The sequence below is a fragment of the Zalophus californianus genome, chromosome 13 (assembly GCF_009762305.2).
Source record: "Zalophus californianus isolate mZalCal1 chromosome 13, mZalCal1.pri.v2, whole genome shotgun sequence".
Classification (NCBI taxonomy): Eukaryota; Metazoa; Chordata; class Mammalia; order Carnivora; family Otariidae; genus Zalophus; species Zalophus californianus.
Window position 1 is genome coordinate 35,448,049 of NC_045607.1, and position 27,102 is coordinate 35,475,150.

The 27,102-nt window shown below is 38.8% G+C and overlaps 1 protein-coding gene across 8 annotated transcripts in view; it reads right to left on the reverse strand.

Annotated features, from left to right (window-relative positions):
• MELK (maternal embryonic leucine zipper kinase) overlaps positions 1-27,102 on the reverse strand; it is an 88,643-nt gene that overhangs the window by 45,531 nt on the left and 16,010 nt on the right. For all 8 annotated transcript variants that reach the window (XM_027615718.1, XM_027615714.1, XM_027615715.1 and 5 more), the window contains 3 exons: positions 26,306-26,374; positions 24,460-24,552; positions 18,316-18,414 (listed from right to left, as the gene is read on the reverse strand). In XM_027615718.1, the coding sequence (XP_027471519.1) occupies positions 18,316-18,414; positions 24,460-24,552; positions 26,306-26,374 (261 nt within the window). The remainder of the gene's footprint in view (positions 1-18,315; positions 18,415-24,459; positions 24,553-26,305; positions 26,375-27,102) is intronic.

Below are 27,102 nucleotides of genomic sequence, written 5' to 3' on the forward strand. Positions count from 1 at the left end.
ACAATTATCAGTTGACAAAATGAAGTAGCAGAAAACACATTTAGTGGCAGGACATAGGCTGTGGTTAAAAACAGGTCACATATCATCCATAGGACAGAATTCACAATCATTGAGGGAAACTGATGCAGGCCATTTTCTAAGTCAAGTACATGTTTTGGGAATGGAAGAGGTTCAGGAGACGAATGTTTACAATCTAGGATACTCAGAAATTAAAGTCACCGAGTCATCAACCAAAGACAAAACCAGGGGTTTTGTGCTAAACACTAATATGTAATAGCATATCTTTTTACACAACCTGCCACATACCCCTCTTTCACAATTCAGAGGAAATGATACAACCATTTCTCTTAACAAAGAACAAATTGTTTAATGGTGCTAGGATAACAGGTTAATTATTGAAAGTTCAATCAATTAAGATTGAACTTAAATTCACAGTTTATACCAAAATTAATTTCATCCAGATTAAAGAGGGAATGGAAATACAAAACCATAGAGTACTTAAGTAAAGAAGAGGTGATTATTTTTAGAATTTTTCTAAACATGACAGCAAACCCAAAAACTATAAAGACTAGTTGACATTTCTATATAGCAAAACAGCACTAACAAAGTTAACTAAAAACAGAGGAAAGAAAATTTTTCCACCTAAATGACTAAATATTAATAAACTTCATCACATAAAAAGCTCTTACAAATCACTAAGATTTCACAACCAGCCAACCTGTGCTGCCCACATTTTTCCCCATTTCTACTAATGGCCAGAAAATAGAGTCATCTTTAATTCCTCTCTCTCTCAAACCTCACATCTGATCCATCTGCAAAATCTATTGGTTCTATGTTAAAAATCTACCCAGAACCAGTTGTCACTATTTCCACCATGCCACTAGCATCTCCCATCTGGCATATTGCAAGAGACTCCTAACTGATGTTCCAGATTCCACTACTGCCCCTCCCCGACCCCCAGGCTAGTCTCCAATCACCACCACCCACGTTCTCTTAAAACATAGGTTCAGGTCATGCCCCTTCACCACTCAAAACTCTCCAATGCTTCCCCAGATCACTCAGAATAATGTCCAAATACCTTATTCTGGTTCCAAAGCCCTGCATGCATGTTCCATATCCCCACATCCACCCAACTCCTTGCTACCTCTCAGACACCTCCTAGCTCTTCCCCTCATTCACCAAACTACAGTCACATGTCAAACACAGTCCAACCTCAGGGCCTATGCACTGTTTGTTTCTTCTGCCTTATAATGCTTTCCCCAAACACCAGCAGAGCTTTGGCCTTAATCTTCAGGTCTCCACTATACACTAGTGGTATCAGTGAGGCCTCTTTTATAACATAGCATCCCCCACAATCATTCTTTACCTCCCTTTCATACCTTATCCCCACTCATCATATTACATATTTACTTATTTATTCTCTGCCTTACTACAATAGAACATAAGCTCCTTAATCACAGGGATTTTGTCAGTACTGTTTTCCAAGAACAATGTCTGGCCCTAGCATATAAAAGGTATTCAATTAATATCTGTGTAGTAAATAAAGGAATGGGATGAAAAGCAAACACTCCAAAAGAAAATGAACAAAGAATATTCATGGATAATTTCCAAAAAAAGAACTTTCAAATGGCCATAAACATGAAAGTATGTCCAACTAATCTAGTAATAAAAAAGTAATTCATTTAAACAAAAATACGATACCATCTGTTGTCTATCAAACTGACAAACTTAAGAAAAACATTATCCAGGGTTAATAAGAGTTCAGGGACAAGAGTGCTTATATATACAACTAGAGAATATAAGCTTTCCTGGAGAATGATTTAGAAATACATATAAAAAACATTCAAAATCGCATATCTTTGATCCAGCAATTTCACTTTAGCAATTTATCCTAAGCAAATAATTTGGCATATAAAAATATATGAACAGTAACATTCATCAGAGAACTGTTTGTGATAACTGTGGGAACAAAGGAACACAGTCTGCTGGCAAATTCCAGAGGGTCCCCAAAACTAATGACGGAAGACAAAAGGCACTGAATAAGGCTCCTGAGTCAGAAATACAATATAGGTCCAGGGAGACAAGGGTAAGCACACATGGACACATGTGTGCATGCATAAAACCTACAGCAGTTAAAGAAGGCTAGAAGGGTGGAGACAGGTAGATGGAGAAGCCATCCACTAGCCCAAGCCTTGGGGCTCTCTGTTCTTATAAACTGTCTAGGACATCATCCTCACAGAAATCAGCCCAGTTCCAAGGCAAGGAGAAAAACAGACACATATGGGTTGCTCAGAGTCCTAGGACTACATGGCAGTTTGGATTTTGATTATGTTAAAGAAATAAGCAGAATGCCAAAGAAGCGTTATCAAGCAATAAATTTAAAAAGAAAAGGTGTCAATGTCAAAACAATTCAATCTCTGACTCAGCCTCTCTGATGAGAGCAGAGAGGCTGGCCTACAAAGTGTTTCCCAGAAAGGGCAAGAGCTTTCTTCCATTTACAAATGACATTTAATGTTATTAAATTTTTCAATGTCCTTTATCCAGAGCACTCAATATCATCCAGAGAACCCACTCTTATTTACACCTTGCCAGTGCACCTTAACACTAGCCAGTGCTGGAAACTGAATTACAGTGATAAAGCCTTTAATTCACTTCTCCTTGCTCTGTGCAGGCCTATCCCTAGAAAGGGGGCATTTTTAGATGCTTCAACCAACTCTCTGGGCCTGAGCAGTAAGTCACAGTTGCTGTTTGACTGGCCCTGACCTAGCTCGCCCCACCCTCCTATCTGAGCTTCTCCTTACTCCTGAGATCAAGGCCTCTCATGATTCAAATCCTGGGTCTCTTAACTTCTTCTCTTTCTTAGCAACCTGACCATTTGCCCGCGCTCTCAAACAGTTTGGCTTGCTTTTGCCAGGGTCCCAGAGAAAGAAGAGACCAGCCTAGGGTAAGGACTCTCCTATCTGCTTACACTGATCAAATGGTTACGACCTACCAGATCTCCAACCACAACCTATACCTACAGTGTCCTCTGTCATGTTTCATTCACTGGTCAGAATCCCCATGAACTCTGGGAGTCTCCCCTCATGCTGATAGTGGAGCCTTTTGCTGCTTACTCTGTGGACACCATCTGCACTGGGTGCAGTCCCAAACGCATGTCCACCCAGAACGTGTGAATGCACTCTTATTTGGAAATAGAGTCTTTTGCAGATGTAATCAAGTTAAGATGAGGTCATACTGAGTAGGGGTGGGCCCTAAATTCAATATGACTGGTGTCCTTTAAAAGGAGGGAAACTGGGACACAGGGACACAAACACAGGGAAGTAGGCCATGTGAAGACAGAAGCAGAGACTGGAGTGATGCATCTACAATTCAACGCTTTCCAAGAATTGCCAGCAAACACCAGAAGCTAGAAAGAGGCAAAGAATGATTCTCCCCTAGAGCCTTCAGAGAGAACATGACCCGACTGACACCTGACTTGGACTTCTGGCCTCGAGAAATGTGAGAATGAATTTTTGTTGTTTTAAGGCACTGCCTTGTAGTACTTTGTTACAACAACCCTAGGAAACTAATATACCATCTATAAGGGTTTAACTCCTCACATACCTCTCTCCCACCAGCACCTGCCTACCCCAAGGATAAGTCTGGTTCTAGGTTCTAGCCCTTTCTGGTCTGCTCCAACACAGATAATAGGCCCATCACCAGATCTATCAAAATAAAAGAGGGCGCCTGGGTGGCTCAGATGGGTAAGCTTCTGCCTTCGGCTCAGGTCATGATCTCAGAGTCCTGGGATCGAGTCCCGCATCAGGCTCCCTGCTCCTTGGGAGCCTGCTTCTCCCTCTGCCTCTCTATCTCATGAATAAATAAAATCTTAATAAATAAATAAACAAATGTTATGCCTTTAAATTCAGAAAGTACCACCCAAGACAAAAGTACTCTTAACTAAAAGAAGCAGTATTCCACAGAAACCAGATGTAAAAAGAAATATTCAGAACAAAGTACTAAATAAGAAAAGCTCCACCAGACTGATTCCAAGTTCCTCTTTGCCTCATTTTATCACCCCTTTTATCATCCCATCTCGAATCCATGACGTATCTTCTAATAGATCCCCCTACTGGGCTATCCTAAGTTCCCCCACTAAGTTAGCACCACCGAAGCTATCCTAGCCAGAAAGAAGCAAGAATGGGGCAATGAGAAGCATGGTGCTTGGCACACTGGAAAGAGTGATGGACTGGAGTCAACATTACGTGTGAATCCCAGCCTGCTTCTTAGGAGCTCCATGAACTAGTACAAGTTATTTAATTACTCTGGACCTGTTTCCTAAGACAGCAGTCTCTGGAGACAAATTTCCTAGATTCAAATCCAGAATCTACCACTTCCTAGTCATGTGGATGAGCTACTGAATCACACTGTGCCTCAGTTTCCTCATCTGTACAAAGAAGCAACATAATAGTACCTACTCCAAAAAATGTTGCTAGGATTCAGTGATTTAATACATATAAAGCACTGAGCACAGTGCCAGGCACACAGTAAGAACTCCACATGTTAGTTCTCTTACTGCTGCCTCTACGACTAATGCTACTACTACTATTACTATCGCTGCCATCTGTAAAACAAGTAATTCCACCGAGAGGATTCTAAAAGGAATAAAAGTGAATACGTGAAAGCACTCAATACAATGCCCTGCACATAAGAGACAACAAATGTTTGTTGTATCTGAAAGAAACAGGAGGGAGAGAGGGATGCCCAAAATAGTAACAGACCAGAGATGGGTATGTTAGCCAAAACCATGCATGCCAGAATGCTAAATGCTCAGTACTGTAAGAAAAGTTAGAGTCATTCTGAGGAATGCCACATGTCCTCCCAATGGAGGTATGCCCCCATTGCAGCTGCCTCAGGACTGCCTGGTAAGGAACATTTCATCTAGTCAAGCCCTGCTCCCATTACATCCTGAAGTATACCCACCCACTTTCCCTGTTTGGACAGAACAGCCCTGTAGAATACCATCTACAGTAAGTCATGAGGCCTGTGACCCATCACCAAGACCTGACATCCTCAGCTTCATTCTCTGCACTGAGATACTGACAGTAATAGAATTCAGAGCTGAGTTCTACTGCCAGGCTTAACCCAACCTCTTACTTGTACATAATACTTTAAAAAAACACTTGCACAAATATTTTATCCTGTGCCGTAAGCAAGGATTTTTTTTTTTTAAAGATTTTATTTATTTGACAGAGAAAGACACAGCGAGAGAGGGAACACAAGCAGGGGGAGTGGGAGAGGGAGAAGCAGGCTTCTGCCGAGCAGGGAGCCTGATGTGGGGCTCGATCCCAGGACCCTGGGATCATGACCTGAGCTGAAGGCAGATGCTTAACGACTGAGCCACCCAGGCACCCCATAAGCAAGGATTATTAACCACATTACAGAGATGAGGAAACTAAGTCTCAGCCAGGGAAATCAAGCACTTGCTCAATATTATACAGCATTGGTTCTCAGCTGGGAGTGATTTTGTTTCCCAGTACACATCTAGCAGTGTCTGGAGACCTTTTCATGTGTGCAACATAAGGATTTATTATATGTATATATTATGAAATGATTACCAAAGTTTAGAGCATATCCATCACTACACATATTTACAAGTTTTGTTCGCTTAGTGTTTTTCTTGCAATGAAAACTTTTACGATCTACTCTCTTAGCAACTGGAGACATTTTTTATTGTCATGACTTGGGAGCTACTATGGCATCTAGTGGGTAGATGCCAGGGATGCTGCTAAACATCCTACAATGCATAGGACAGCTCCCATAACATAGAATTATCTAGTCCAAAATGTCAACAGTGCCGAAGTTGAAAAACATTGTTACAGAGCAAAAAAGGGGTGGACATGGGACTAGAAGAGATATACCGTTCTTTTTCTGTTGTACTGTGCTGGAAAGTCTAAGAAAGCCTAGAGGTAAACGGGGAGAAAGGCTCCTTATTTCAATATTGGAAGTATACCCAAATATCTAATCGAAAAGACCTTGAAACAAGCAATTCTGTTGGGGAAGAGCATCTCCATAAAAGGCCCTCTGTCAACCAGGGCTGTGAAACTTAACCCTGGTTTCTGCTCAGTCTTTAGAGAATTCTTGTTTATTTAAGGGACGATTACCTTGCAAATGAGAGCAAGAAATGGGTAATAGAAGACAGAAACCAAGCAGGAGGGGGGAAAAAAACCCTGTGGGCTAAGCAAAACAATCCTAGGAATTCTAGAGAGCTTGAAAGCTAAGAAAGGCAGGCGATCTCTCCAACACATAATTACAGTATATAGTCAACTCAATAATTGTAAAATATAATCTCATAAAAAGATAATGTGCCAATTTTCTTTAAAATTATAAATTATACTTGTTAGAAAGCAATTTTACTTGCAAGCTATTCAACTTTCATTTACTAAATTATTTATACTTTCTTAATATGTGTGTACCCAGAACTGGAGTACAGTCATGCTTGTCTTTGAATGAAATGATGGTAAATGAATATAGGTGACATTAATAAGATTAATACCCAATCTGTTGGTAATCATGCTAGAAACTGCGATTGAGCATTTTGGTTAAAATAAGTCAACAAATGCAAAAGATAAACACAGTCTGCCTCTTAAACAAGAGTTACATACAGTGTGTCAAATATTGCTGGGTTTTTCAATCAGACCAAGAAGAACTGAAGGAAGTGTTATTCCCAAGTGAGGAATTTTAGGACATTCTAGGCAACGATACATACTGCATGCAAGTGATACAACACCTTAATTAGATTCAACCAGCAGACTGTATTACACTGTGCCTCGGAACAATAGTTCTGAGCCAAGATTACAATAAATTTCAAAATCTATAATGTGTGAAATTAAATTCCACAATAATGCATAAAAGTCCTAATTTGAATCAATTTTCAACTTGCAAATACATGAAAAACTAAAAAATGAAATTCAGAGTAGGAGAAACAAAGAATCTACAGTATTAGTAAATAATATTAATTAGGAAGGTTAAATCTCTACTGAACAAGAATTAGATATTTTCTACCATATTCATTCCACTGCATAAATATCTGATTTACCAAAAATATCAAAATACCCCCACAAAGGATACAAACAAATAAATGTAGAGAACACTGAAGATTGTATGTTGGTATATTCACCTTGTATTGGAGAAATAATATATTAATAATCAAGGGCATTGATTCCATGGCTGCCATATGAATGTGAACTTGAAGTAACAGCAAGTGAAGTCAAACAGACAGTATGGTAACCTAGGTCCAGACAGGTTAAAAAAAAAAAAAAAGAGAGAGAGAGAAAGAAAGAAAAAGCAAAGCTTAAAGTTAAGCCAGTAAATGAGGAACACCAAGGATCTAATGTAGTTCAATTTCCGTAAGGCATTAACAGTCACTCAGTTTATCTTTGTGGATAAGACCACAAAACCTTGGTTAAGTGTACCTGATAGAAACCAAAACCCAATTCTCAAAACACCTATTCTATTCAGTTTTTTAATTGACAACTTGGATTAGAGATATTTAAGAAATGAGCAAAGTGGCACAATGCTGGGAGAGACAGCTGATATTTCATGAGAGCAGAATCAAGATTCAAAATTTCAACAGAAATGCTAGGCTGAAACAAACAAGAGAACCCAAATGTGAACAAAGAGAAGTCAGACTACTTACAGCTACTCAGAGCTGGAATGGACCTTGAAATGACTGATGACTGCAAGGCTCTAACACTACTGAAGAAAACAAGGACCCACCTAAGTTGCTCTGCCAGGAGTGACACCTAAAGTGAGTAAAAAAGCTGACGAACAATAATATGAATTAGGAGAATTAACCTGTAGTCTTGGTAAATCTGACAAGTTGGGGTGTCTGAAAATATTCCCAAATGAATGGACACAAAAAGAAATTTGGGATAGGGGTCACTTTCCCACCGAGGAGTCTATGATTCTCTTGAGACTAGTAACTACAAAGTTGAGAAACAGTATTTCAGGATGGTTATGAGAACTAGCTCTGAGCTTGACAAGCTGAGTTCAAATCTCTCTGCCACTTACTAGCCAAAAGACTCTGAGTAAGTTATTTAAGGTCTCTGCCCCTTAGATTCCTCATCTATAAGAGGGGTACCATAATAGTAACTACGCCACTTAGAATCTGACAAGAGAAGCTCATGAATGTTAAGTACTACTTTTGTAACAGAATAAGAATATCCGTGCCAGCAAACATTTTATTTTTTTCTGAGAATCCACATGAAAGAGTCATGAAAATACAAAGCATACACATTTCAGAATGCTCTATCTCCTTGGAAGGAAAAGAAAAAGGGGAGGAGTAGGGGGAAAAAAGCACAAAAAATCAACAAGGGGCACCTGGCTGGCTCAGTCAGTGAAGCTCGTGACTCTTGATCTCAGGGTTGTGAGTTCAAGCTCCACGTTGGGTATAAAGATAACCTAAAAAAACAAAATCTTTAAAAAAAAATCAACAACAAAAAGATTGATGCGGATACTCTAGACAGAAGAGACTTCAGCATACATACATACATACACACATACATACAACTCCACTGTTACCAACAGACTCAGACTTCACTGGAGAAGGCATCTCCCCCACTTCCCACAGCAGTTTTAGGGGTTCAAAACTCACACAGAACTTCATCCTTCCACTTTTTAAAAACTTATTACTAGTGGGGTGCCTGGGTGGCTCAGTCGTTAAGCGTCTGCCTTCGGCTCAGGTCATGATCCCAGCGTCCTGGGATCGAGCCGCAAATTGGGCTCCCTGCTCAGCGGGAAGCCTGCTTCTCCCTCTCCCACTCCCCCAGCTTGTGTTCCCTCTCTCGCTGTGTCTCTCTCTGTCAAATAAATAAATAAAATCTTTAAAAAAATAAATAAAAACTTATTACTAGCAAACCAAATTCAACAGCCTACTAAAAGAATTATACACCATCACCAAGTCAGATTTGTCCCTGGAATGCAAGAAAGGTTCAACATACACAAATGAATATATGTGATATACCACATTAACAGAATGAAGGAGCAAAAAACACATGACCATGTCAGCTGATGCAGAAAAGGCATTTGACAGAAATCAAAACCCTTTCACGATAAAAACACTCAATAAACTAGAAATAAGAGGAAACTACCTCAATATAATAAAACCCGTAAATGAAAAATCCATAGCTAACACCACACTCAATGGGAAAAGACTGAAAGCTTTTCCTGCAAGATCAGGAACACGACAAGAATGCCCACTCTCACCACTTCCATTCAACATAGTACTGGAAGTCCTAGCTAGAACAATTAGGCAATAAGTAAAAACTTTACATGATTCAAAATTTAAAAGAGCGTAGAATGAAAAGTCTTCCCTTCCATTCCTCTCCCAATTTCTCTCCCCAAAAGGAACAGCAACTATTAACTACTCGTGTCCCTTTCAATGTGTGAGTAAATAATACAAATATGCCTCCCTTTCTTTCATTTTTACAAAAATAACAGAACACTATACATACTGTTCTAACCTTGCTTTTTCCCCCAACAATCTATCTTGGATATCATTCATATCAGTATTTAAAGAGCTTCCTCGTTTATTTGTATGGCTGTAGAATATTCTATTACAAAGATGTACTATAATTTAATACTAGTGTTTTTCTTTTTTTTTTAAAGATTTTATTTATTTATTTGAGACAGAGAGAATGAGAAAGAGAGAGCACATGAGAGGGGGGAGGGTCAGAGGGAGAAGCAGACTCCCTGCCGAGCAGGGAGCCCGATGCAGGACTCAACCCAGGGACTCCAGGATCATGACCTGAGCCGAAGGCAGTTGCCCAACGAACTGAGCCACCCAGGCACCCAATATTAGTGTTTTTCAAAAGAAAAAGAAAGCACTAATAACACTCACAAACACACAAAGAATTAAATAAAAACATGGGGGCGCCTGGGTGGCTGTCGTTAAGCGTCTGCCTTCGGCTCAGGTCATGATCCTGGGGTCCTGGGATCAAGCCCTGCATCAGGCTCCCTGCTCAGCGGCAAGCCCGCTTCTCCCATTTTCACTCCCCCTGCTTGTATTCCCTCTCTCGCTGTGTCTCTCTCTGTCAAATAAATAAATAAAATCTTAAAAAATAAAAAAAAGAAATAAAAACATGGACAAGCGGTAAACAAGTGTGTTTCTAGGCTATGAAAATAAAGACCCTCTGAAAGGACTGGAATTTCATACAACTGAAAGAACACCCAAGGCCAGGTCAGCAATCCTGGCTCATTCATTTTCCATTATTAATAGCACAGATATGTTACCAAATCATCCCTTTTTAAAATGTAATAGACTTTATTCCATCAAATTATGGACCCATTAGCTTTCCAAACATTCCATTGAAACAGTACACCAGGGGAAAAAGTCATAGCAGAATAGCCAGAAAAATTCTAGAGGAAAAACAGAATAATAAGAAGAGGCTAATTCTACCAGACATAAATGATATAAGATACAGCAACTAAAACAATTATGTATCAGACAAAAATAGACAAAAGTACAATAAAATAAAAAGCCCAGAAAAAGAAAAGTGTAAATGTAGAAATTTAATATATAATAAAAACATCCTTTCAAATCAATGGGAAAATGAAGGATTATTGAATAAGCAGTCCTGGGACAACCAATTACTTATTTTAGAATAAATAATTATTTATTTAAAAATAAAAGATCCCTAGAAATTATCACAGATCAGAGAGGGCTAAGAAGATATGACAACTAAATACAATATGGTATACTGAAAGAATCCTAGAATAGAAAAGGACATTAAAGAAAAACTAATGAAACAGGAATAAAGTACAGAATTTAGTTAATATCAATGTACCAATGATGGTTCAGTTGTAACAAACTACCATAGTAATGTGAGATGTTAATAATAGGAAAAACTGTGCGAGGGATATATGGGAATGCTGTACTATCTTTGCAACTTTCCTGTAAATCTGAAACTATTTTAAAATAAAAATTGTAGGGCGCCTGGGTGGCTCAGTTGGTTAAGCGACTGCCTTCGGCTCAGGTCATGATCCTGGAGTTCCAGGATCAAGTCCCGCATCAGGCTCCCTGCTCAGCAGGGAGTCTGCTTCTCCCTCTGACCCTCCCTCCTCTCATGTGCTCTCTCTCTCTTTCTCTCTCTCAAATAAATAAATAAAATCTTTAAAAATAAATAAATAAAATAAAATAAAATAAAAATTGTACTGGGGTGCCTGGGTGCCTCAGTTGGTTAAGCAACTGCCTTTGGCTCAGGTCATGATCCCAGAGTCCTGGGATCGAGCCCCACATCGGGCTCCTTGCTCAGCAGGAAGTCTGCTTCTCCCTCTCCCTCTGCCTGCCACTCCCCCTGCTTGTGCTCTGTCAAATAAATAAAAATTTAAAAAATCTTTAAAAATAAATAAAAATAAAAATTGTACTGAAAAAGAAAAAAGCTGGGTCTCTATTACTTCTTACACCAATATTAATTTCTAGTAGATAAAAAAATTAGTATTTAAAAAATTTTAAAGTATTGAGGTACCTGGCTGGCTCAGTTGGTGGAATGTGCAACTCCTCACACTCGGGGTTGTGAGTTCAAGCCCCATGTTGGGTGTAGATTACTTAACAATAAAATCTTTTAAAAAAAAGTTAACAATACTAGAAAAAAGCATGAAGGAAAAAAACTGAGATATATAGGGGCACCTGGGTGGCTCAGTCAGTTAAGCGGCTTCCTTTAGCTCAGGTCATGATCCCAGGGTCCTGGGATCGAGTCCCGCTGAGCAAGGGAGCCTGCCTCTCCCTCTACCCCTCAACACTGCTTGTGCTCTCTCTCTCTCTTTCTGACAAACAGATAAATAAAATCTTTAAAAAAAAAAAAAACAAAAACCCTGAAATATACAGATTTTTACACACAAGACAAAACGTTAATTTCCTTGGGATGCTCTATGACATGGTAGTTAGGAATACAGCGTCTGGATACATACCACCTGAGTTCAAATCCCAATTCTGTCAATAATTAGTTGAATAACTTCAGGCAAATTATTTTCCCTCTCTCTGCTTCACTTTCCTCATCTTTAAAAAGGGTATGATAACAGTACCTGCCTCAATGGACTACTGTGTGGATTGAATGAGCTAATCCATGTAGAATGCATAGAGCAACACTGGGCACACAGTAAATACTCAATGAATGATAGTAATTATTATTATTCCTTATTGTAGAAGCATTCTTATAATTTGATAAGAAAAAGATTTTTTTAATGAGCAAATGCCATGAACAGGCAGTTTGCAGAATAAACTTTATATATAATATATACACACACACATACACACACATTTAAAGTAAGTTCAAACTCTAATTATTAAAGACACATGAAGAACACATCAGATGCCATAAATTTTTAAAAAATCAGATCCCATTTTCACCCATTCAATTGACCAAGATCCAAAATTTTTGTAAATAACAATGTTAAAGACAGTGTGGGGAAACAGCCACTCTCTTGGAGTGTAATGTGGAAAAAAATGCTGGAGCACAATTTGACAGTATCTGTTAATTTTTCAAATATTATACCCTAGGATCCAGCAATTCCACTACTTGGTACATATGTCCAAGAAGATATGCACAGGGATGCTCAACGAGCATCACTTAAATATTAGTGAAAAAATTAGAAGATAACCTAAAATATTCAACAAGAAAATGGCTATATAATTTGCAACAACATGGATGGAACTGGAGGGTGTTATGCTGAGTGAAATAAGTCAATCAGAGAAAGACATGTATCATATGACCTCACTGATATGAGGAATTCTTAATCTCAGGAACAAACTGAGGGTTGCTGGAGTGGTCGGGGGTGGGAGGGATGGGGTGGCTGGGTGATAGACATTGGGGAGCGTATGTGCTACGGTGAGTGCTGTGAATTGTGTAAGACTGTTGAATCACAGATCTGTACTTCTGAAACAAATAACGCAACATAGTTTAAGAAAAAAGAAAAAGAAGACAGCAGGAGAGGAAGAATGAAGGGGAGTAAGTCAGAGGGGGAGACGAACCAGGAGAGATAATGGACTCTGAAAAACAAACTGAGGGTTCTAGAGGGGAGGAGGGTAGGGGGATGGGTTAGCCTGGTGATGGGTATTAAAGAGGGCACATTCTGCATGGAGCACGGGGTGTTATGAACAAACAATGAATCATGGAACACTACACCAAAACAAATGATGTAATATATGGTGATTAACATAACAATAAAAAATTTAAAAAATAAATAAATAAAAGAATTAAAAAAAAAAAGAAAATGGCTATATAAACTATTTGTAAAAATAACCTAATGTTATATGTACAATGGCACATACTGTTGAGTAAAGAAAGATACAGAATTATATTAGTATGATACCATTTATGTTAAGAAAAAATACAAAATACTACAAATAAAATAAAAGTTCCAAAAGAATCAAAGTGATAATAGTAATTACCTATGTGAGAGGTCAAGAGAACTCCAGTTATCTATAGTGTTTTAATTCTTTATACAGAGAATATTTTTATGCACTACTTGTGTAACTGTGTAATTAAAAATTAATTTTTAAAAATGATGTACACAAACTTGGAATACAAGAAATTTCACAATAAATACTATGCAGCCATTTAAAAAAACAATGAAAATCTATACATGTTGCTATGTACTGATATGAAACAATATTCAAAGTAAAGCATTAAATTTAAAAAGGTGGGGTACCTGGGTGGCTTAGCCAGTTAAGTGTCTGCCTTCAGCTCAGGTCATGATCCCAGGGACCTGGGATCGAGTCCCACATCAGGCTCCTTGCTCAGCGGGAGCATGTTTCTACCTCTCCTCCCAGATCCTGCTCTCTCTCTCACTATCTCTGTCGCTATCTCTCTCTCTCTCAAATAAATAAAAGCTTTAAAAATTAATTAATTAATTTTAAAAGGAGGGGGGGTGAGCCTGGGTGGCTCAGTCATATGGGTGTCAGACTCTTGGTTTCAGCTCAAGTCATGATCTCAGGATTGTGAGATCGAGCCCCACATCAGGCTCCGTGCTCAGTGCAGAGTCTGCTTGAGATTCTCCCTCTCCCTCTGCCCACCCCTGCTCGCTCGTTCTCTAAAATAAATAAATAAATAAAATCTTTAAAAATAAATAAAAAGGAGGAAAGGAGAAGGGGGCGAAGTCCATTCACTGTGTGGATTATACAATTCCAAAGGATATATACAGATATATAAAGGTTTGTATTAAGTACAGGTAATTCCTACAAATACATAAAAGAAATTTCTAAATAGTTGTCTCTATGGAAGAAAACAGAGGGTTAGGTAAGCAGGAAGTTTTTTTGTTTGGGGGTTTTCTTTTTTTTTATATACTCCTTAGTAATGTTTTAGCTTTTCACCATACATTCTCTGTTTTTCATTATAAAAACAATTAACTGAATGTCAGTTTCTTGATAAACTACAAGCCTGGGTATTTTAGACCAATATTCTAGAAAGAGAGCAGGCAGGCTCTGGGGAGGATCATTCTACTACAGATCACGAACACTAAGCCAGGAGTTAGCAAACTTTTTCTGAAAAGGAACAGATAGTAAATATTTTTGGTTTTGTGGGCCATACAATCTCTGTCACAGCTACTCAACTCCACCAACTGTTGTGCAAAAGCAGCCACAGACGATATATAAACAAACAGGTATGGCTATGTTCCAATAAAATTTTATTTAAACAACAGGTGGTAGGCCAGATTTGGCTGGTAGGCCACAGTTTGCCAACCTCTATATCACCTGGCCAAGAAGACTGAAGTTTTAACCTCAGCACAGATTCCTAGCGATTCACACATCTGTAAGAACTGTGTATCATGCTACTAACTCATGAGTCAGAGTTGGTAGGAACAATTTCCTTACAGATCAACTACTATTTCCAATAGGATAAGACAACAACATATCCCGCCCTCAACCCCTGGTCCACCTACCCCTTCTGTTTAACTTGTCCCTACTGCTTCGGTATTACTTGGGAGAGCTGAATGCACGTCCTCCTGCCAAGTAGTCTTCTTACATGTGGATTACATTTTAACACTGCAAATGAAAGATTACAGCCTATCTAATCATCACTATAAAAAAGAGATATAATTATTCTAAAATAGAAGTTTATAGTTGGTAAATGCATACAGTACCTCATTTTGTTTTACCAGGTGGATATCCATGGGGTATATGGAAGTTAGACTCTTCAAAGTCAGACATCTTTACTGAGCCTTTGCATGGCCAAGGTGAATATTCAAAACTTTTCCTGGATACAATTATTATAGTGATCTTTTATGGCATAATGTCTTACTAAGACTCCCATACACTCATCATCAAGAAGTCAAGTATCTCAGAAGTCTCCATGTTCACAAAAGAATGTCAATCCTAGCTCCAGGTATACTGACAGTCATTTTGACCCTAGCATAGCCATAACTTCAGGAAATTTCCACTCATGTGTTGTGAAAAAATTGGAAAGGGAAAGCATAAAGAGATACAATATAAAATTCCTTAATATGTATAATCTGAAAAAATACATAAAAATCTGATATTATACTTTGACACCGGTAAATAATCTTATACCAATAACTTTGAGAAATTAGACAAAATGGGCACATTCTTTGTGTCCAAAAGTGAAACTCCTGAAACTCATTTGGGATGATCAGGAGTTCAGTTTAACGAAACAGCAAAAGGAAGAATACCCTTCAATTAACTTTATGTGACTAGTAAAATCCTGAAGCCAAAAACAAACTAATAAAATAGTTTAAGAAAATAAAGTACATAATAATCTCTGAACAAATTTTAAGTCCTGGAGAAAATACTGGCAAACCAAATTTAGACATGTGTATGAATAATAACAGCAAACATTTATTGAGCACACAGCTTAACTCACTTAATCCTAACAACCCTGTATTGTAAAAACTATCATTCCATCCATTTTACAGAGGAAGAAACTAAGACTCAGAAAGGCTCAGTAATTTGCCATATTCTGTCCACAGACAGAAAGCAGAGATCCTGGGATTTTAAAAATACCAATGAGATTCTGATTTAATTGCTCTGGGGGCTGCACCCAATATATTTTAAAGCACTCCAAATGATGCTGATATGCAGAGAAATTACATGGACATAGCCAAGGCAGATGTTTTAGTCAAGATTTAAATATGAAACAAGAAGCAGAGGTGAGAAAACATGATTTGTAAGATCCTTTCCAACAGTGAATTTTTATGATTATGTGTCCCCATGTTGTCTTTCTAGAATTCTAAATGGTATAAGATTTCGTGCTATACCACCTAACAGATCTAATTCTAGTTCATCTTAGGAGAAATTTGTCTGTCAGTTTATTTCTCTGGCATGGAATTCCGAAAAAAAGAGGGGGGTAAAATATACTAGGAGCTTACAGTACTAAAATTACTCTCAGAACGAGAAACATAGCTCAACTACTTTACAGAAAAGAGTAGCAAAAAGAGTGAATTACTGAGGAGTCCAACCTAATTCTTTTTTTAAAAAGCATAGCTAGAAAAGTGTTGCTGAGCTGCCCAAGACCAGCCTCCATCCCACTCCACTTGAGTTTTAAGCAAAGCTGAAGCTATAAAGCGATCCTAACACTATTCTCTCCTGTATGACAGAGTAGGGTGTGGCTCTGTGTAGTCAGAAACTGCGGCCACAGTGAGCTAGCAGAACCAAAGCAAACACTGCTACCCTGCAAAGCTTAGGGAAAGCTTCCTGAGAAGGGAGAGGAGGAAATACAGGCTGTTGGCTACCTCCACAGCCAGTCTCAGGAAGCCGGCTGCCAGTCTACTGCCCCATCTATCTCCGCTTCCCAAGGAGAAGCATGGGCCCACACGGTTCCCCAAAGCAGTGTGAACAGCTACTGTGAACCGACTTCCATTTGACTGCAGAATCAGAGCTCCTTAGCCTTCAAAGAGTTGGAACTACTACGATTCCATCTCTTCCCAAAACTACTCTTTGTCATTTGCGCATGGATTATAAAGGTTTCTCCAAGGTGGGATATAGGAAATGAGTATTAAGTCAAATAAATTTAAAAATTGAAGATTGAACTCAGTGCCCTTAATCTACAGAGCAAAAAATCAGCCAACTGGGATTACCACTTTCAACTCGGTGTACCACGCCCCAAGAATGAGAGCTGATTTAGGTAGTCTCCCTCCCAAAAGGGTGCTAGCGACCCAGTGGTCCAGCCACAGAAAACGTCCGACCATCTTCCCCCATGCTTCTCCCATCTATCTTTGCTCACACTAACAGCATGCTCTCTCCCACATCCCTTTCTGAAGCACTTCACCCCTTTTTTGAAAGCCTTGTATCTGCTCCAACAAGAAAGCAGGCCCTGGTGGACAATGATGAAGTTCCACAGATCCTTGTCCATGCCTTCCAGTATCTCATACAAAGACGACCTTTGGAAATATTTGCTCAACAGAACTGAATTCAAACTACATGGAGAGAAGCTGCCCTGCTGGTCTGACTGGTTTGCCAGGGACACAAAGTGGTGCTCCTTCTTCCTCTTTACATATCTTCTTGTGTTAACTTGCTTTGAACATGGAATCTTTAAAAAGAATTTTACTGTTTTCCTTGCTATATGTGATTTTGAGGATTTTTTTAATTGAATATAATTCATATAACCTAAAATTCACCCTTTTAAAGTGTACAGTTCAGTAGTTTTTAGTATATTCACAAAGTTGTGCAATCATTACCACTATATAATTCCACAATGCTCTCAGCACCCCAAAAATAAACCGTATATCCACTAGCAGTCACTCCCTCACTGCCACTCCATCCCCAACCCCTACAACCACAAATCTGCTTCCTGTCTCTGAAAGGATTTTAACAAAGCTAACAGTACTCTTAACTGTAGTTTTATTATACCTTAAAGCCAAATGTTACCTTCAAAAAGAAACAGTTTCTCTTATTTTCCCAGAATTCAATAGGAAAATGTGATTTAACCCAGTAAATTACTAAGGCATCATTTCAGGATACAAAATAAAAACTCTCAGCCGAAAAATCATCTCACATGTTTAGTTCCCCATTTGTTATTGTCTCGCTGAGCTATTTACTGAAGCAGTATAATATACACACAGAACAGTATACATAGTATGAGGGTACACCTGGACAAGTTTTCAAAAAATGAATACACAAGTATAACTAGCACCCAGATCAAGAAACAGAACAGAACCACCCCACACTCCTCTTCCATTCATTCCCTCCTCCAAAGCATAACCACTATCTTGACTTCTAAAAGCATATATTACTTTTGCCTATTTTTGTACTTTTATGGATAGAAGCAAATAGTATGTAGTATAGAACTTTTACACTGAAATTCTACGCCTTGTAATACTCACCATAATCTTCTTGTACAAAGCCATGACATTATCATCATCAAATGGTAGAAAGCCACACATAAGTACATATAAGAGTATGCCCATACTCCAAACATCTGCCTGAGAGGGAAGAAAAAATAATTAAAAAAAAAATTTAGAACACAGAATGAGTACACTTAACAGAATCACAGAATCTTCACAGCTGAAAAAGAGCACAGAGACAATCCAATTCAGCGTGCTCATTCCACAGACAGTGAACCTAAAGCCCAGAAAGGAAGACTTGTTCAAAGTCACCCAGTCAATGGCAGGCCACCCGGCTGGGTCTCCTGACTTTCAGTTCAGTGCACTCTCTTCCAATGTTGGATTCTAACACTTAAGAGAAAATAATTCCCAGCTGGCTAGGCTGGATTGGACATGAAGGAAGGAGATAAAGCCAGGTCTGATTCTGAAAGACAATTCTGTAGTACTACTGAGGGCTTATTACATGTAAGGATTATATAAACATGCATGAGGACGTCAAAACAAGCCTTAAAATTTACTCTTGATAATCTGCAAATGTGACTAAACTGTGCTGTAAAGTCCTCTCTATGTAAAGAAACCTTAATAAAGTTCAACGATTGACTTCTCAAATACAGAGGCTAGAAATTAGCCTGCCAGCACAAACACCCCTACAAATCTCAAAATCCCAGAAAGGAGCTTAACCTTTAGATAAGATATCCGTGTGTCCCGTGAGTCCTAAGCACTAACTACTTATTCAAGCGGTATTTGGCCTTAGTCAATAATGACACCACTGTTGGCTGAGGACAAGTCACAGCTCCCACCCTCGTTTGAGCCTTAGGAAAATTTTAAGAAGTAAAAAGGGTAGCTTTTTTTTTTTAAGGCAGGAGGGGTCGGGCAGAGGAGAGAAACAGTTAAACTAACTCAAGCAGCATCACATCTAGGTAGTGCCTGTACTAAGTAACCCAAATCTAACTCAGTGCTGTCTACCAAATCACATCAAATTATTAAGATGTCCCAAGTAAATAATCTACTTTCAGGCAAACACCTGATTTTTTTCTTCCAAGTTGCAGGTGGTCAGAAATTAACCATTTATGCCTCAGAGATGTCAAATAATCTATAAATTAAGCCTTGATAGCATAGCACTCCTGATCAGGGTGTTAAATTCAAAGCAAAGAGGCTGCACAGGAACAAGTGGGCTAGCATGGCTTCATCAAATGCCGTAAGAGGTCAACAGAGATTATGTCTGAGGTTAAATAAAAAGATAAGGAAAATAAAAGTAACATCCCCATAGAAATCTACCAAAGCCTACTAGAGAGAAAAAAGCAGAAAAAGTATTCCTCAGTTAACTCATCCAAACACCTTCCCCTCACTGATGTAACTGGATATGAGAATAAATTAATCAAGTAAAATCATAAACCAAAGCAAATGCAAGTAAATCCATAAGCTACTAATTGCCAAATAAGAAAAAAAAAATAATCAGAGGGAGGAGGGGTTTGAAACCATTTCCTGTGAGAAATCCCTGAAGGAATTAGAGATCTTTACTATGTATGGGACTTTCCTTAAAGCATGATCTGGACCATGAACAACAGAATTACCTAAAGTACTTATTTTAGAATGAAGATTCTTTTTCTTTTTCTTTTTCTTTTGTAAGCCCCACCTTAGGAAACAGAACCAAATCTGTTAAGCATACAGCACTGAGCTCTACCTCTTTTAACAAGTGCCTCAGACAATTCCTTGGGACACTGTCCTAGAAGGATGGAAAGTCAAACTAAAACAAAAGGGGTGCCTGGGTGGCTCAGTTAGTTAATCGTCCAACTCTTGATTTCATCTCAGGTCATGGTCTCAGGATTGAGAGAATGAGCCCCACTTTGGTCTCTGCACAGGATGTGGAGCCTGCTTAAGGTTTCCTCTCTCCCTCTTCCTCTGCCCCTCCCCCCAATCTGCTTTCTCTCTCTCTCTCTCTCTCTCTCTCTCTCTCTCTCTCTAAAATAAAATAAAGTAGACAAGAAAACACCTGAAAATCCTACAGGAAACTCTCATAGGCATTCAAACCAGCAAGGCCTCATCACTAGTCCCCTAGGAATCTTGTGAGCATTAGGCATATGATTACCACTCCTCCTGGGAGACTGGATGGAACAGTGGAAAACATACAGGTATATGGTGAGTGGAGGGATGGGTGAAATAGGTGAAGGGGGTTAAAGAGTACACTTATGATGAGCACTGAGTAATGTATAGAATCGCTGAATTACAATACTGTACACCTGGAATTAATATAACACCATATGTTAACTATACTGGAATTAAAATTAAAAACTTTTTAAAAATGTAAAAAAAAAGTCTATTAAAATATTATTATGGGGAACTGGGTGGCTCAGGCGGTTAAGCATCCACCTTACACTCAGGTCGTGATGCCAGGGTCCTGAGATCAAGCCCCTCATCGGGCTCCCTGCTCAGCGGGGAGTCTGCTTCTCCCTCTCCTTCTGCCCCTGACTCGTACTCGCTCTCTCAAATAAATAAATAATTTTTTAAAAGTTACTATATACTAAAAGAGAGAGAGAGTAGGGGTACGCAGTAAAGCCTCACTCGGTTCAAATCTTGACGTGTAGTTACCAGCTGTGTGACCCTGAGAAGGCACTTAATTTCTGATCCTCAATTTCTTTAACTTTTTTTTTTAAAGATTTTATTTATTTATTTTGACAGAGAGAGAGAAAGAGAGAGCGAGAGAGGGAACACAAGGAGGGGGAGTGGGAGAGGAGGAAGAAGACTCCCTGCTGAGTGGGGAGTCCAATGTGGGGCTCGATCCCAGGACGCTGGGATCAAGACCTGAGCATAAGGCAGATGCTTAAACGACTAAGCCACCCTGATGCCCCTATTTCAACTTCTTTATCTCAATGAAATGAGTAACAGTATTCATTCCAAAGGATTTTTGTGGACTTAAGAGATTTTATCTATCTATCTATCTATCTATCTATCTATCTATCTATCTATCTATCTGAGAGAGAGAGAGAACATGTGTCCTGAACGTAAGCAGGGAGGAGCAGAGCAGGAAAGGGAGAGGGAGGGGCGCCTGGGTGGCTCAGTTGGTTAAGCGACTGCCTTCGGCTCAGGTCATGATCCTGGAGTCCCGGGATCGAGTCCCACATCGGGCTCCCTGCTCAGCGAGGTGTGTGCTTCTCCCTCTGACCCTCTTCCCTCTTGTGCTATCTCTCATCTCTCTCTATCAAATAAATAAATAAAATCTTTAAAAAAAAAAAAAAAAAGGAAAGGGAGAGGGAAAAAGAATCTGAAGCAGATTCTGCGCTGAGTGCAGAGCCCAGACATAGGGCTGGACCCTTCTACCAAGAGATCATGACCTAACCCAAAACCAAGAGTAGGAAGCTCAACCGACTGTGCCACCCAGGTACCCCAGAATTTTTGTGGATATAAACGAAAATTATAAAAAGTATCTAGCATAAGGAACCCTGTAGACTGTTGTAGGAATGTAAAATGTTGCTGCCACTATGTTAAACAGTATGGCAGTTCCTCAAAAAATTAAAAATAGAATTACCAGGGCACCTGGGTGGCTTAGTCGGTTAAGTATCTGACTTCAGCTCAGGTCATGATCTCAGGGTCCTGGGATTGAGTCCCATGATGGGCTCCCGGCTCAGAGGGGAGTCTGCTTGTTCCACTCCTTCTGCCCCTCCCCAGTTTGTGCACACACTCTCTCTAATAAATAAATAAAATCTTAAAAAAATAAAAAACTAAAAATAGAATTACCAGATAATCCAGCAATTCCACTTTTGGGTATATATCTAAAAATACTGAAAGCAAGGACTCAAAGAAATATTTGTTCCTCTGAGCATTATTCATAATAACCAAAAGGTGGAAGCAATCCCAGTGTCCATCCATGGATGAATGAATAAACAAAATGGGGTATATATACACAATGGTATATTATTCAGCCTTAGAAAGGAAAAAAAAATCTTTTTATAAAAGATTTTATTTATTTGAGAGAGAGAGAGAGTAAGTGAGTGAGTGAAAGAGCAGGAGCAGAGAGGAGGCAGAGGGAAAGGGAGAAGCAGACTCCCCGCTGAACGGCTTGATCCTGGAACTCCGGGATCATGACCTGAGCTGAAGGCAGATGCTTAACCAAATGAGTCACCCAGGCGCCCCTAAAAAGAAAAACAATTCTGACACATGCTACAACATGGATAAGCCTTGAAGACATTATGCTAAGTGAAATAAGTCAGTCAAAAAAGACAAATATTATATGCCCCCACTATGTAAGGTAGCTAGAGTAGTCAAATTCACATAGACAGAAAGTAAAAGGGTAGTTGCCAGTGATGAGAGGAGGGAGGAATAGAGAGTAATTATTTAATGGATGTAGAGTTTCATTTTGCAAAATGAAAAGAGTTCTGGAGATTGCACAACGATATGAACGTGCCTAACACTATCAACTGTACACTTAAAAATGGTTAAGATAGTTTAAAAAAAAAAAGTTAAGATGGTAAATTTTATGTTATATGTATTTTTACCACAACTGAAAAAGAAAAGGACCTAGCATGATTCAGAACTATGTTAAATGCTCAGTAAAAGTTTGTTCCTTTTCCTACAACTCACTAAGAAGGCCACAACATCCCCTTTGTGGTGTATCTACCAAAAATGCATAACCTGAATCTAATCATACACAAATTCAAAATGAGGGACTTTCTACAAAATAACAGGCTTCCTCAAAAACGTCAAGGTCAAAGAAGATGGAGAAAGGCTAAAGAACTCTTCTAGATTAAAGATCAAAGAAACACAACAACTAAATGCAAGACATGATCCTGAACTGAATCCTGGATTGGAGGGAAAATATAGCTAAGGACATCAGTGGTACAATTAGCAGCATGGGAATATGAATTATGGATTAAATAAGATGCATCAATGTTACATTTCCTGATTTTGAGAACTAAAGTATGGATATAAAAGAGAAGGTCCTCGCTTTTAGGAAATATATATAGTACTTAATGATAAAGGGGTATGAGGTCTAACACTTTCATTTGGTTCAAAAAAAGAATATGCATATATACAAACATAGAGAATGATCAAGCAAATAGGGAAAAATGTAAACAACTGTGAATATGACTAAACGTATACAGAAGTTCCTCATTCCACATCTGCAACTATTCTCAAAGTTTGAGATTATATCCAAATAAAAAGTCACCAAAACAAGTCAGTTCCCATCTTCTCGTTATAAATTAAGTAAATGGACACATGTCAAAGTTTCTCTGACATAACACTAGCTCCAAAAGATGCTCCACATAAAAAGGGGACTCTGTAGGCAAGGCAAATCATGACCAGCTGCTCTCTGTGATGTTCCCCAAAGGACAACATTGTACAAGAACGTACTGAAGATTTGGAGATGTCCAGGGGCCCCTGGGTGGCTCAGTTCGTTAAGGGTCTGCCTTCAGCTCAGGTTATGATCCCAGGGTCCTGGGATTGGGTCCCGCATCCCTTCTCCCTCTCCCTCCGCCCAGCGCACCCCCGCCTCTTATCCTCTATGTTCTCTCTCTCTCTCTCAAATAAATAAATAAAAACTTAAAAAAAAAAATTTGGAGATGTCCTGAACTGAAGAAAACTGTTCAATCTAGCATTTCCCGAGCTTTTGATAACTAAACCTTGTTTGCCTTATGATATTAATATCAGCAAAATTAGTACTCCAGAGACTGGAAAGGACTGCCTAGCTTGTAGTAGCAAATGGTAAGTAAAAGAGGCAATTCCCAAGCCTTTGAGCCTGGGCCTCCTACACAGGACTGTGGCCTCAGATAGTTGGTTATGAACAAAGTACAAGTTTTCTCAGGGCTAGCCAGCATCTCTGAAAACTGAGCCTACAACCCTGGCCTCGTGCTCTACCTGGCTGGACTAACCAGTCTAAACTATGGTACAGTTTAACACAAAAGCAACCACAAAAAGGACACCAGAAATGTATCCTTTCTTCATAAGTATACTATGTATTATTATATACTGCAAGGTATTCATTTCATATGTTACTTTACATCTTACTCTCTGAATAAACTGAACCCTTTGATGAACAAGATTATTTCTTACCTTATTGTAATATCCCCAATGCACAATGCCTGACTTACTATAGGTCACCAATAAATGTATATAGATTATATACTGAATTAATCAATGAATGATTACCTCTGACCCCAAATAGGATTTGCCTTGTATTAATTCAGGTGCTGCATAAGCAAGACTCCCACAGCATGTCTGCAGATGGTAATCCTTGTTACCCTGCCAATAAGAAAAAAATGAAAGACTCATTAATTACAGCACTTAAGAAATTAAAACCTTGATAAACATTCTTTCAGCACAAAGAGAAGCTAGATGAAGAATTAACCCCAAAGAATAAGAGACTCTGCAGCCAACCCAAAACTCTGCCTATATGCACGCACACACATGTAGTTCCCTCTTCTCTGGATTTCCAATACCACTGCAACCTGGCATGAACAAAATCCTTTTCTCCTTAGCTCAATCAAGTCAGGTTCATACTTTCCTAGACATCCATTCACATAGTAATTAGCTTAGCAGACATCCAAGCACCCATGTCTTCTCACCTCCCAAGTACTCAAAGAAAAGGGACTATTTTTTTCCTGGACCCTATCTCAAATACCAAATCTTTACAAATACAGAAGCTTCTCCTCCCTGAGAGGGGAGAGAGGAATCTGCTGCATAGAATAGTGTCTTAGAAGTCTGTTTTCTAGACCCAGTTATAATGCAAATCACAGCCTGAGCTTCCAGACCTGTGAAAATGAGGAATCTGCTCAACATCCTCTGCTCTCCCACAGAAATATCGAGACATAATGAAAATGATACAACTACCCAACGCTTGTGTAATTTTACAACTTGCAAACGACTTGGGAAGTTGCAAAATTTCATTTACAACTGCAAACACATGCCCAAAAGTGAACTCCTCGGCAGAAAGTGGAGGCAATCCTCTCCCAGCCAACCCTGCTTTTTTTAGATGGTGTCTGTGTGGGTCGAATCTGTGGCAGCCACAAATAACAGCTAATAGAGTCTGTCACAAACCTTCTCCACTGCCTCCTGTGGAGAACATGACTTAAACCAGTTTATCTGCTTAAAGTATGTTTTATCTTTATATGGCTGCCGATCAAAAAAATGCCTTACAGCATTTGGCTCCCAGACACAAGGCTCCACTGACAATCTCTGAAGAGCCAAGGGAAGGAGAGGAAAATCAGAAAGAATCAAACATTCAGCTGAAGGGGCAAAATCTGCTTCCTTTTGCATTTAGCTAATTCTGAATAATCATGGGACTGCAAAGGGCTGAGACAGGTCTGCAATTTCAACATTCTTAATGAGTGTAGACAGCTCATTTTAGAGACTGTGAGTGCCATCATTAGAGAACTCAGGAGGAAGCCTCCAACAGGCAGCCACACAGGAGCTCTGCAGACAGCACAGCTGGAAAGTTCAAAGTCACCTCAAAGAGGAGATACACTGGAGAACACCAGTGCTTAACTGTGGAGTGCAAATTAAGGAAATATATAACAGTATAAATTAAAAGTGCACATGCACTTCTTCCTTCTTCTTTTATAAAGAAAGCGGATTGTCTCTCAAAATGTAACTGTTAGTATATAACCATTTGGATAACAAAGAAAGATTTGCACTAAATTCCCAAAACTCCTATTTAAATGAACAAAAGCATCATCTAGTGGCAACATACTCAAACTGCAAACACATGATCAATTCAGAATTCATGTTGTAATGACCTCCTGTCACCTCGGCACTGCAAATTCTCTCACAGCACACCCATGGGATCTCCAGCAGGACCCACCCTGCACCTAGAGCAGTGGTTCTCAATCCTGGCTACATATTAGAATCATCTAGAGAACTTCTAAAAGGGATGAAATTTAACATTTTTAATGGATGCAACCAGGCTCAATAAAGGCTAAGTGGAAGTCATTGCAAGATAACATCCTAAGAGATGTATTTACAAAGGAAATAAATGCATTTTGATTTCTGTAATTACCTTGGGTTTCGCACAGAGACCAAAGTCAATCAGCTTTACTTTATGATATTCATCAAACAACAAATTTTCCTGGGAAAACAAAGATATTTTCATTAACTGTGTATTGACTTCCTTATATCACATCCTATCTCTAGCCATTTCTAAAAACGATTTCTAAATAAATAAGATTTTTTTCCACATATAAGACATTTATTTCCACAGTATTTCCTATAGTAAGCTTTTAAAAATAGAAAGGAAATTTAGGTATTCTGGGGGACCTTATTCAAGGATTGACAGATTTTGGGGGGAGAAACACTTTATATACTATATAGTATATATATTCGGAACAAAAACAAACATTATAAAAAGTATAAAAATAAAAAGATGAAACACAATATATTTTGGTTGGAAATTCAGAGATTTTTTTTTTTCTTCTCTTTCCCCTTTACTTCAAGAGTTATAAATACTTTTGAAGCAGCATATTTTGCACTTATCGTTTTTTATTATGCAGTTAATGAACTTGAGAATCTGGACGAGTGGGGTGTCATCCATTTAGCCTTCCCATTCTTTTGTTTCTTCTTTGAGGAATAAAGGTTTTCCTAGAGTTTGGCCAACAAGGTTACAGACTTTTTGAGCTTTACACCACACAGGTGTAAAGCTTCACAACCAGACAGGCTTGCCATCTGAGATTCTCAACAGAACTGGAGTGGGTTGATGAGAGCAGAGCTATCTAGCTCTTCAACAAGAAAGTTACAAATACTTTGCATTTTTCCAAATTCAGTAAATGTAATGCAGGCCTCTGCTTCCATATAAGCATT